Source organism: Pinus tabuliformis, chromosome X (assembly GCF_031772625.1).
Source record: "Pinus tabuliformis cultivar Carrire ecotype Pingquan chromosome X, CPIR1, whole genome shotgun sequence".
Taxonomy (NCBI): domain Eukaryota; kingdom Viridiplantae; phylum Streptophyta; class Pinopsida; order Pinales; family Pinaceae; genus Pinus; species Pinus tabuliformis.
The window spans coordinates 365,805,661-365,818,719 of NC_142308.1; the positions used below are offsets into that span (position 1 = coordinate 365,805,661).

At 37.6% G+C, this 13,059-nt stretch overlaps 1 protein-coding gene across 4 annotated transcripts in view; it reads left to right on the forward strand.

The window, feature by feature from the left end:
• The window catches only part of PUB49 (plant U-box 49), a 143,087-nt gene that overhangs the window by 64,164 nt on the left and 65,864 nt on the right, over nucleotides 1–13,059 (forward strand). For all 4 annotated transcript variants that reach the window (XR_016264123.1, XR_016264124.1, XM_089446870.1 and 1 more), the window contains exons 4-7: nucleotides 11,474–11,565; nucleotides 11,782–11,871; nucleotides 12,256–12,331; nucleotides 12,597–12,970. Coding sequence is in view for 2 of the 4 variants with exons in the window: in XM_089446870.1 (XP_089302996.1) it covers nucleotides 11,474–11,565; nucleotides 11,782–11,871; nucleotides 12,256–12,331; nucleotides 12,597–12,970 (632 nt within the window). In the remaining 2 variants the exon portion in view is untranslated. The remainder of the gene's footprint in view (nucleotides 1–11,473; nucleotides 11,566–11,781; nucleotides 11,872–12,255; nucleotides 12,332–12,596; nucleotides 12,971–13,059) is intronic.

Here is a 13,059-nt window from a genome sequence, read left to right on the forward strand (position 1 = left end):
AGGCGGTATTTCCTAGGAGCAACCACAGGGCCAAGAGTGTACTAGGATTGATACACTCAGATATCTGCGGACCTATGTCCGTCAAAGCTCTCAGCGGTGCCGAGTATTTCCTTACCTTCATTGATGACCACTTAAGGAAAACTTGGATCTATTTTTTGAAAACCAAGGATGAGGTTTTTTGTTGATTCAAGGAGTTCAAGGCTCTAGTGGAGAATTTGACAGGTAAGAAAATAAAAGTCTTGCACTTAGATAATGGTGGAGAATATGTCGATAAGGACTTCACTGATTATTGCGCTAAGGAGGGCATCAGAAGAGAGTGGACAGCTCCCTACAATCCGGAGCAGAATGGGGTGGCAAAAAGGAAAAACAAGACTATTGTAGAAGCAGCTAGGGCCATGCTGTATGATCAGGATATGCCAAAATTCCTGTGGGCAGAAGCATGCAACACAACTGTCTACGTTCAGAACATGACTCCTCATCGGGCATTGGGCAAGATTACTCCAGAGAAAGTCTTCACCGGGAAGACACCTCAAGTTAGTCATTTCAGGATATTTGGGAGTTTGGCATATTGTCGCATACCCGAAGAAAAGAGGAAGAAGCTGGATCAGATTGCAGAAAAAGGGTATCTGGCAGGATATAGCGAGAATGCTAAGGCATACAAGATCTATCTTCCAGGGAGTAGGAAGGTAGTAGTACAACGAGATGTAAAGTTCATGGAGGACAGAGTTTTCAGAAGATCTCGCGAAATGCCTTCCAAGGAGCAGTGGAAAAAACTGTTAAGTCTGCTGGATTTTGAGTGAGATCTAAAAGTCTACTTTCTCCATATGAAATCCAATGAGGTCAGAACCACTCTCAAACATCTTGAGTCGTTTCATGGTAGTGTTAAAAATTTAAGTAAAACGATGAAAATGAAAGATAAAGGAGAATGTCACTTTTACTTTAAGAATTTAATATTACCATGAATAGCATAGCATTAGTAGGGAAATATGGTTAAATACTACATTTTCCCTGTCATAAATCATTGTTTACAAGCAAATTTAAGGGGGACGCATAGCCCATTTTGAGGGGGGGCCCAGGCGTCCCCCACACTAGGGAAACGTCCCCCCCACGTCTCCCCAAAAGGGGGACGTGGGGAAATTTCCCCAGACGTCCCCCCGTATTGGGTGCGTGGGGTGCGCGCACCCGACCCTGGGGGACGCGTCCAGGTGGAACACTGGTATTTTCGGTTCATAGATGGATTGCACTTGATGCTATTTTGGTTATGTGCACCCTTACATGCTATGTAAATGAGAAATTTTGCATATTTGTGTATAAATGGTTTGGATTCATATGGATGCACATGGATATATATGTTTTTCTTTAAAATCTGTATATTTTATGTGTTTTTGGTAAACCAGTTTTTTATTTTTATTTTTTTATTCGGTTTTTTATTGGTTCCGGTTCCCGGTCCACAAGGTTTTTCAATTCGATCAACGGTTCGATTCTGATACCATTGGTCTTGACACAACTTGCAGCTAGATTGACTTTTACATAGTCCCCAACTATTGTTTGATTGCTCCATAGGTCAGTCCAAAACTCCAAGGGAGATTATTAGAGAGACTTTGACAGATCATATTCTTGAAAACTTGCAGAGAAGTATGGCTTTCAAACATATACACAGGACCTTACAGGTGGCATCGTCTAGGATCTGAAATCTTGAAGTGTCGGTTTCTTAAATTTTAGTTCTATCATGTCGACCTTATTTGAATGAAGAATTCAATCTTGATTTATGTATAGAACCTCAACATAGGATCAAACTTTGGATAAACTTAAGAGACACAATAGCTTTGGATGAATCAATACAATCTTATTACGACACAAAGAGCGAGAATGACAGTTATAGGTGTTAGAAAATGTAAAAGTGGCAGCTTATTATACTTATTTTCTTTAACCTTGATACTTGCTTGTGAATCTTAGTTATCTTCTTTATGTTCTTCAGTTAGATCTTATTATCAAACAATATCAAGAAACAACAACAATAAAAGAGGACACAGATATAGGCTCTCAGCCAGGGAAAACCCGGAAACTCTTCTCTTCTTAGAATCTGCTTCAAATGAGTTACAAAGACCCAATCCCTATACCAAGTCCTTCTCCTAGTACCAAGTCAGCCTTGCCTCAAGTCCTTCCTTGATTCAATACCAAACTGCTACACCATTCAACTTCGACTGCCAGCTACAATATTGCTACACGACCTACAACTTTGACCCTGCAATTTCAGCTTTGTAGCTCCTGAAGAAACCCTAACTCAGCCTCTTCCTGTGACCTTCCAAGAGCAAGACAACTCTTCCTAAAGTCAGCGAGGTATAAACATAGTTTCCTTCCTTCTAACTACAAGATGCCGCACTTCGTCCTACTGCAAATCGGTCCTGCAACTTCGTCCTCTTCCTGCAGTCCAGAAACCCTATAATTTAGCACGTGTGAGAGAGATAGAGTCCAAAGACAAGATATGTCAGCTTCCCAGCTTCTTCCAGACCTTCATTCTCCCTTTCTGCTTCTTCCCAACTATAGATCAAACTCTTTCTTGATGATCGAACTTGTGAGTGAGTGTATCTCCAAATGAAGTTGAACTGCTCTTTATATAGCCTTCTCAAGGGGTCAAATTCCCTCCTTTAGGCCGACTTGAGGATCCTAGGGTCAACTTGTACTCTTGGAGATTCCAGGACTTCTAGACTCAAAAATAATTATTTTTACAATTACAAATTGCCCAGAAGGGTCTTATAAACATGATGTTGACTCCTTTAACTCATGACAATAAATCCTAAGACCTAAAAAACCCTAGAAGCATGGAGAATGTACTTTTACCTAAAATACCATCAATAATGAGCATGAAACCCATGCTTTAATAATAATAATTTTTCTTTTCTTTTTCTTGTTTGTTACATAAGATACATATTGAAATGAGTACAACAATTATGAAGACCGAAACTAGTTACATTTCTCAACACTCCCTCTTAACTAGGGAGGTATTCATAATTGTACAACCAATACAACATCACATCTCAAACTGAAGAGTTCTCAGGAAGAGTCAGATTGATAAGCCATACTGCAAGCGTCATCATCATGACTAGAAATGTCACTGAGGCCTAATTGGACGAGCTCTACTTTAATCAAGAGCATTATGCTGGGAGGCTTTATGTGTGATACGCACTACCTCTGTATGTTACACACCCCATTCAGATGTCCACAAGGTATGTCCTTTTAGGACTATTCTTATCTTGGATCTCCATACCTAAGTCCTCAAAGAATATTGGTCCTCTTCGACCACTCTTCTCTTGGATTCTTGTCCCATCCTCAAAGAGTGTCGGTCCCTTTCCTTTCTTGGATGTTATATCCTCAAGGAAACCACAAATGCTTATCCAATCCTCGTCATTCTCTCTTCATCACCCAAAGAGGAGAATGCACATGTGATGTTCATCATCACTCCCTCTCAATCAAAGAGTACATCCCTATTCTCCCTTAATCTTGAGAATAGAACCTTGCTCCTTATTCACGGAGACTCCTTTTGCTCCCTCTCAAACCAAAGGAGATTCCTTCCTTCCAATAATGGAAGCCAACATCACAAACCTTCTAGCTTGTCTTCATTAGAGTATCAGCTACTAGTTCTCCATAGCTACATGGTTCCCTCTTTTCTTCACATCTCTTGCATCGAGCCTACTTCTTTTCGAGGTATCATGGAACCATCTCCACTCTTTGTTCTTGTGACAGGATCCAGGTCATCTCTCTTGCTCATCACTTTCTTCTTCAATCATGAAGGCATTGCATTGAGCCTTCCCAATCTTCAATCTGATCATGAAAGTGATCTTCCTTGACCTTTAGGTTATCTTCTCGTACAACTACCATTTCAATCCCAAGATGGACTTATATTGACTTTATAATTGCCAGGTACTAGAAATTCTCAACATTCTTCATCCTTACAGTTGAACTTGCCCTAACTATCATCATATTTTTCCTGCAACGTTCTTTTCCCGATAGCCAAAAATAATATGTTATCCAGATAACCAAACCATAAATGAAATAGACTTACCTTACCATGGTAACCTTCTCGTACCATCAACATGCCCATTGACCATCTCCACCTGATACTTCCTTCATACATTAGACTACCCAAGGCTGAACTTGATTACCAAGTTACAACTTTTCTTCCAGAGATTATACTAGATGTTAATCGATATCAAATACATATTCTAGAGAATGTCCCAATCTTCTATACATTCTTAAGTTAGTCACATTCTATTCTTTTCTAGAATCATTAATACTTAATCATATCTTTATAACCAACTTCATTTCATAAGATTCTTGCATATATGAATCTTATCTCAAGTTTACTTTTCAACATACATTCCTATGCTTTAATCCAATCATCTAGATATCTATATATATCTCACAAAAACTTTGTATCTTGACCCATTGCAACCTTTCATCCCTTTTTACCATTATGTTTCCACATTACCTAGAATACATACTATTCTTGTCATGATGCTTTTCTCAATGTAAGAACCCATTCATCCGCGGATTTTATAATAGCAGAACATGAAATTTTACATACAAAATTTAAATAATTAATCTATTGAATACTAACCTGTCTGCTTTGCTGACAATCTGTCTGCTCTGCTGCAATTCTTGTCCGGCTGCGTTACTAAAACGGCCAAAACCTCCCTGTCGAACTGAGTACAACCTAGGTACTCAGTCTCATAAAGCTTTCAATTGAAGCAATTTGTTTCCCCCGTGCCCAAAAACATCAGTATAATCAAGACTCGTATCCAAAATTATTCTCAACTCTGCTGCCTCCCCTAAACTGGTTTTTCCCTTCTCCTTTTATTTCCTCATCCCTGTGTCAAAATTTGGTTACGTGTAATTTTATGAAATCAAATCTCATTTGATTTTGTTGATCTTTATTTGGATATGTAATTTAATTTAATAAGGTTTATTTTTTTAATGGATTAATTAAATTTATATTTTTTAATTAATTTATATTATTAATTTATTATTTTCTTAATTTTAAATTGTAAACTCTAATTTGTACTTTAAAATTAATAATTTCTACTGGTTTTAAGGACTTATCATATATATGATACTCTGGTGTGGTATTAATTTATTACCTTAATTTATATCTCCTCCTATAGTAACTAGTTTACATATAGTGCGATACATGTGGGTCCATGCATACGTAGCTATCGTATGGAGGTCTTGTATGTATGCTAATATTTGTATTTTATTTATAGGCGGGTCATTACACTCAAGGACTTTCCAAGATGATGGTCCTGCACGGATCATAATGATCCATTTAAGCAAGATGACAATCTCTAACATAATTTGGATGAACATTATGCAAAACGGTCTAACATTATATCCTAGATGATTTCTAGTAAGCAACATAATAAATTCCAAACATGCTACTATCATATGTTTCTATCCTATGATGCTTATGCATAACATATCAAAAGAAAAATTAACATTCTTAGAGAAGTTAGTGAACCTTCTTTAGTAGTAAAGATCCTTCATTTCTTCCTTCTTTGTCTTCTTCTCTGGTTCTCCCACTTCTTCGGCTACATGAGCTTCACTCCTATCCTTTCTCTTATTGTTCTGTTGATTTGGATAGTCCCTCTTGTAGTGTCCAAACTCATTGCACTTGAAGCATTGCACTTTGGACATATTTTTCTTCTTGGACTTGCCAAAATTTCCTTTATTCATTTTCTTGACTCAGGCTAGAAAGACTTGAGACTGCTCATCTGATCCATTGTCATCCTTGATCTTGATCCTTGCTTCTTCTAGTATGCATTGTGCTCCAACTCATCAAAGGGAGTTGAGTCCTTCCTAGAGGAGACTCTTGTTGCAAAGTTGCTCCATTCTGGTGGCAATGCATTTAGAACACATACGGTTACCTTAGAATTAGTGATGGGTTCCCCAAGTCCTTGCAAATGGTCTCTTAGCTGAGAGACTCTCATGAGGAAGGATGTCATATCCTCATCCTTCGATTTCTTCATTCTATATAGCTTTTTCCGTAATGACATCTTTTGACCTGTTGTACTTACAAAGTACAAATTCACTAGCTTGTCATACATTTCCTTGGAAGTCTTTAGGTTTGCCACAAATGGAACAAGAGAATCCTTGATTGATTCAACTATGATCCTTTGAGCTCTTACTTCCCCTTTCTTGTACTTTGCTAGTTCTTGTGTCTTATCTTTCTCTAGTTCAGTAACTTCTCCGGTAACATATCCCATTACATCTTGCTCTGTGAGTATCAAGTCAATCCTTTTCTTCCATGCTAGATAGTTTGAAGCCCCAATGAGCTTATTGCTCTCCTTGTAGAAAGAACCTACATGACTTGAAGATTCAACCATTATGAGATAGTGTGATACTTACTTGAATAATATCTCCAACCTTCTTGATGTCTTCAAGACCTTCAGAGAATTCTTGATGATGCCCTTGAAAGATGTTCCCTAGGATTCCTCCACTAACAACTTCCAAGATTGATGCCTTGCAAATAGACTTCCCTTTTTGCAAGATCAATACCCTCCTTGCGAGATGGATGTAGTTTTGATCTTCTTCAATGTAGAAACCCTAGATTAGAAGGGTCTTCTACCAACGAGCCTTTAACCAGATCCCTTCAAGAGACAATCTTCTTCTTTTAGGCCTTGAGAGCTTCCTTTCCCTATATCAACAATTCTTTCTCGTGTCCTTTCGGCTGCCTTCCTTGCTCACCTTAGCTTTGATACCATGTTAGAAAATGTTAAAGTGGCAACTTATTTTACTTATTTTCCTTAACCTTGATACTTGCTTGTGAATCTTAGATATCTTCTTTATGTTCTTCAGTTAAATTTTATTATCAAACAATATCAAGAAACAACAACAACAAAAGAGAACACAAATACAGGATCTCAGCCACAGGGAAAAACCCCTCCAATGGGAAAACCCAAAAAGTCCTCTCTTAGAATCTGCTTCAAATGAGATACAAAGACCCTATCCCTAGACCAAGTCCTTCTCCCAGTACCAAGCCAACCCTGCCTCAAGTCCTTCCTTGATTCAAAACCAAACTGTTACACCCTGCAACTTTGACCTGCTAGCTACAATACTGCTACTCAACTTGCAACTTCGACCTTGCAATTTCAGCTTTGTAACTCCTGAAGAAACCCTAACTCAACCTCCTTCTGGGACCTTCCAAGAGCAAGACAACTCTTCCTAAGGTCAGCGAGGTATGGACAGAGTTTTCTTCCTTCCAACTACAAGATGCTGCACTTAGTCCTACTGCAACTTGGTCTTGCAACTTCGGCCTATTCTTGCAGTCCATAAACCATAGAATTTCGCACGTGTGAGAGAGATAGAGACCAAAGACAAGATATTTCGGCCCCCCAGCTTCTTCTAGACCTTTGCTCTCCTTTCTGCTTCTTCCCAGCTACAGATCAAATTCTTTCTTGATGATCGAACTTGTGAGTGAGTGTATCTCCAAATGAAGTCGAACTGCTCTTTATATAGCCTTCTCAAGGGGTCGAATTGCCTCCTTTAGGCCGACTTGAGGATCCTAGGGCCAACTTTTACTCTTGGAGATTCCATGACTTTCTAGACTCAATTTTTTTTTTTTTACAATTACAAATTGCCTGGAAGGGTCTTATAAACATGATATTGACTCCTTTGACTCATGACAATAAATCCAAAGACCTAACAAACCCTAGAAGCAAGAAGAACACACTTTTACCTAAAAGACCATCAATAATGAGGCTCCCATTTCAGAGATGGACAATAAACCACAAACTTGATTCATATCCATGGACGAATTTTTCCACAGAACTCGTATGATATTCCACAGAGAGAGACAACTCTGCATTGCTTGTAATCATGGTATTTCATCACTGGATTTAGATCTATTTTCAAACTCGATTGAGTTCACATATAAAGCTTTGGATCATAGACTTAATATATAGACTTTGGACCTCATGAATAGACTTCATAAACGGACTTAACAGGAGACTCGACTCTCTCTCTAGAAATAATTTGATCTTGAAGCATAGAAGATTTTTTGGTCCTTCTTGCATGAAATGTTGATCGCAGATAATTTGGCTTCTAGACTGCTCTTCAATTTTTCCAGCTCTGATACTGTGTTGATTTTATAGGTCACCTACTAAGATAAGGTTTTTCCTTATTTGATAACTACTTCAATGATCAATTAAACATTAGTTTCACATAGCATTAAAATTCAATATCATTTAGGCAATTATACAGAAAAAAAATCAACTAATAAACATGAAAGACCAGTAAAGTAACCATAAAACAATGAGACAAGAGACACAGAAATTAGGCACACAGCCAGGGCAAAACCCACAAGGGGAAAACCCAGAAAAGTTCTTCCTTATGAGAGAGAGAGAGTTTCCAGATTCATCTATACATCATAAATAAGCATAGCAGAATAATAACCAAACCAATAATCAAAATCATGATGAAGTGCCCTATCAAAAACCATGTTCCTGAAATTTCGACCCTCCTTCAATTTCGCTGGATCAGAGATATGTGAGACAAAATTGTGTACAAATGAGGAGAAATGATCTCCTTTATATAGCCTTCAAGTGGGGTTGAATGGGTGCCTCTTAGGGGCCCAACCGACCTACTAAATTTTGGAGGCAAATTTTAAATTTGACTTTTTTATTTCTTTTTTCTCAAAATGAAAATACTAACCATGGCTACCATATTTTTCAACAGATACAACCATGTCCAATCATTTGGGCATGCCTTTGCTCCTGCTTCAGTTTCTCTTGCACCTTGTTTTTCCGTCTTGGGTTCACCATTAGTGTCACTTGATCTGTCTTTCCTGCAACTAGCCCAACAATCATTGAATGCTTTCTGCTGTGTGCACTTATCCTTCAATTCAGGTGCTTGATCAGTGTTTAGGTTCAGGTGTGTTTGACCCTTGCAATCTTTTGCAATCTCTGATCCATGCAAACTGATCCCAGTGCTAGTTTGTTCGAGGGCATTAAATTGAACAGGACCATGGTGATTGCTTCTTGCATTGATTCCAAGTGGGGCAAGAATCTGAGACATCACCTGTTGGTGCTGCTGCCACAGTTTTTCCCAAAACTGTTCGTTCTCCACTGAGTCTTACCTGAAAACCCTGGGTCTGTGGCATCAACCTAATTGCTCATAGGCTGGCAGGGTGAGCCAACTCTGATACCACTGTATTATCCCAAGGGAATTTTTAGCCCCTAGGGTTTCTATTTTGGCTAGGGTTTTTAATAATTCAACCACAGAATATGTTTATGCATTCAAATAACAGCGAGTAGTCAACGCAGTTATAGAGATCTTCAACAGTATTACAATTGTCAATAAATAAGAGCATCCAATGAACAATAGATGCAACCAATGATACTGTTTTCTATTGTTACAGTAATACTATCCTATAGTAAACCCACAATCGATACTTGAACTCAATACCAAAATTCAGTACTTCAATCCTCTAATTGTAACTGTCTACTATACTAATGTCCAACTACAGGTTATTTGTTTGGTTATCCTTGTTTTGAATCTACACTTGGGAATATTCTCGCACTGATCTGATTTTGCGCCAGTGAATGCTTGTGGTATGGCAGCGTTTTCTGCAATTGCTGTGCGTATGTGTTAGGGCACTATAGGGTATGCTTTCCCCTCAGTTGTGAATAACACTTTTTAATCTGACGTAGGCTCCTTGTCACAATTTCCGCTACACAGACCTGCGACTACTATTAGTTACGTAATTTCCATTACAACTCTTCCGTCGCTACAACTGGAACAGGAATTCCGTCATTACAACTCTTCCTTACTACCTTAGCACCCGACTTGGTGTCTCAGGAAGTCCTAGCGCATAATTTATTTCGATGGGAAAGATATCTTCAACTATGCCCTTCCGGCCTAGAGAAAATACGCTGACTAAACCCCTAGATATGGTCGTTGTTGGCGTGTGCCACTTTAATTCACAATCCACGACGAAACTTAGGTAGTCTTCGCTGTATCCTGTTTGGTGATTAACGGATAGGAAGGGCCCCGCCTCAGAGACAGAGTTCATTAATAGTGGGATGCATCCAACCTGATCCTTTCTCCACAAAAAACCACAAGAAACTGTCTTTAGACCAGATTGCTCCAATAACCTGTTCCAGAACAAGAAGAAAGGGGGTGACTAGGTAAAGGTGGGATCACCTCCACTGAAACTAGTCCAAGGAGAAAGATGGGGTCTTAAAACCTTCAAAGCCTCAGGCTCAAAGACAAACAGAGATAAATGATCCAATTCAATGATGCCTCGAGTGATTCTAGTCCTCTTGTATTTATAGATTTTCTCTTTAATTAATTGAGTGAGGCTCACACCAAGCTCCAACTTTGGTTTTTTTTTTTTTGCCCCAGCTGTCCCAAAACTTGCCCAAACATTGGGTATTTTAGGGTTTTCGCCTGTTATTGAGGACTATAACTTACGGGGATCGATAGGCTACTTTGTCCCTTGGGACAGTTAATCCCTTGGGAACATTACATCCAGGAAACAGTATAGTAATTTCTCAATTGATTATTCAATATTTATATTTATCAGACGAAGAAACCAGGAAATTAAATTGATGTCCAAAGGTGACAAAATATGGTTGGTGGGATAAAATTTTGAATTGCAAGTTTAATGTGTCAATCTTTACCTTTCTGAATTTTTTATGTAAATAAGTAAAATTTATCTTTAATGTCTCAGGTTAAAGATGCTATTTTTAAAAGAAATTTTCATGACTGATATTAGATAAATTTTTAGATGTTTATGGGGATTTATTTATAATGAAACTTGGTTGTGTTCATCTATGGAAAATATCAAGGATAAAAGAGCAGTTGTTACTATCAATTGTCTTTGTCCTTGATCACTTGGAAATGTAAGGGCCCTGCTACAGATGATTATTTAGAGATTAAAAACCATCTGATAAATAAGCACACTTAAAGCTCTTTATGATTTCATTTTCTTTTATAGTGCAACCTGCATTATAATAGCCTCAATTTGTTGAAGTAAATTGCTTCACAGTCCAAGTAATAAATCTTTCTCTATCTATATTGTGTGTTAAGCAGTCACACAACTTGTGTATATTTTCTAAATTGACTGGAAAATTTAGAATACTGCAGTGTATTTATGGATCCTAAATCATAGAAGAATTGCTTATTGAATTCAATTTATGTACTCAGATTATGCTCTCTCTCTCTCTCTCTCTATATATATATATATATATATATCAGATTTGGATGACGCTACCCAAGATTGATTACAACTAGTCACATGCAAATGTTTCTTATGCTGCCTCTTTTGATGAATTAAGAAGTCAATGTTTTATTCATCGTTGACTTCTGAATTTCAAATTGTGAAGCACCCTTCTTATGAACCGTGGATCCTCTTTGGCAGCGTTCTTGTTTGTTTATGCAATGGCACTGACATTTCTGTTTCATATCTATCTTGCAGGTGAGTATCATTGCCCTGTGCTAGAAAAGGTCTTCACAGAGTTCACTCACATTGTTGCTGTAAAGACCACAGGAAATGTATTTTGTTATGAGGTGTGTGATCAATTAAACCATGGCATAAGGTTGAAACTCGTTATGCTATTATATGTGTTTGGCTTTTAGGTTATGTTACACAGAGGATGAATATTTCTGCTTTTGTAGTGTCAAGTGACAAGTTCATTTGAACCAATGGTATTTTATACAGAAGTGATTAGACCACAATGATGCTGGAGACAATCAAATATCTAAATTGTCTCAACACTGCTGCAGGCAATCAAAGAACTAAATTTGAAGCCAAAGAACTGGAAGGAACTGCTCACAGATGAACCATTTACTAAAGATGACTTTATAACAATTCAGGTGCTGTTGGTGTTAATTAATGTTTGTTGAGAACTTCTCATTATTATTTTTAAAATGAAAATGCAAAGAGCATCTGAATTTCGATTATAAAATCACTCTTTTTTGGCTCTCATTTCTTTAGTGTTTTCTTTTTTTGGGAAATACTGCTTATGGAAACTTTCAGCTGTTGCTTTGGCTAAGCTGATGTCCTATGAGACTTGTATCTATGACATCAAAATCACTTAGGACTTGCATCTGGCCTCATTTCTAATTTCTGTAGTATTGCCATTTTTTTTTAACTTTTAGATTAAGATTGCACCTTGATTCTGAATTATTAGTTTTGCATTCCTCATCTCTGGGCTGTAATTTCTGTTAAGTAATTCTCTTAAAGTTTATTCTGCGCAGAATCCAAATGCTCTTGATGTAAAGGTCCTTTCAGATTTTGATCATGTGAAAAAAGACTTGAAGATTGATGATGAAGGTATGGTAATGTCCTTGTCTGTTTGTAGTGTTTTGATGCTTATGGCATTCTCAGGAGGCTCTGTTATGATTTCAAGGAAACATAGGTTTTCTGTTTTAACTTCTATCTTCCTGTGATTGTCCAATGATTCAATAATATTTACAAATTATGTATGCTAGCATTTCTTTATCAAATATGATCCTATTTTGCTTTATTCTGAGGAAGTTGTATTTATAACATTTCTTGGGTTATCGTTACTCTATTAGTTAACCTTTTTTTATCACAGAGTTGATGAAACTGAAAGAGGATCCATCATATCAAATGAATCTGTCTGGAGACATTAAGCGCATGCTAAAGGAGATTGGTACAGAAAAAGCAAAGGAAATTGCATTAAATGGTGGAGGTGGTGGCAAAGCTCAAAATGAAATGGCAGCAGCTCTTGCTGCCATTCATGCTACAAAATCAGCTAAAACAAAGAAATCAGAATCAGGCACTAGAGACAAATCCAGTGGAACTCAAGCTTTAAGTATTGTAGATGCTGCATCTGCTTCAGTATATGGGAGAAGTGCTGCAGCTGCTAAAGCAGCATCACATGAGAAGACTGCTGCACGTGTGGCTGCTCACATTGCAGGTGAATGTGTACCTGTCAATGCAAAAATGGTGAGTAACACAATGCAATCATTATTCTCACAGAACGTCTTTTGGTCTTAAATATTTGTGTGTTTTGTGTCTTTTAAAAACTTTTATTG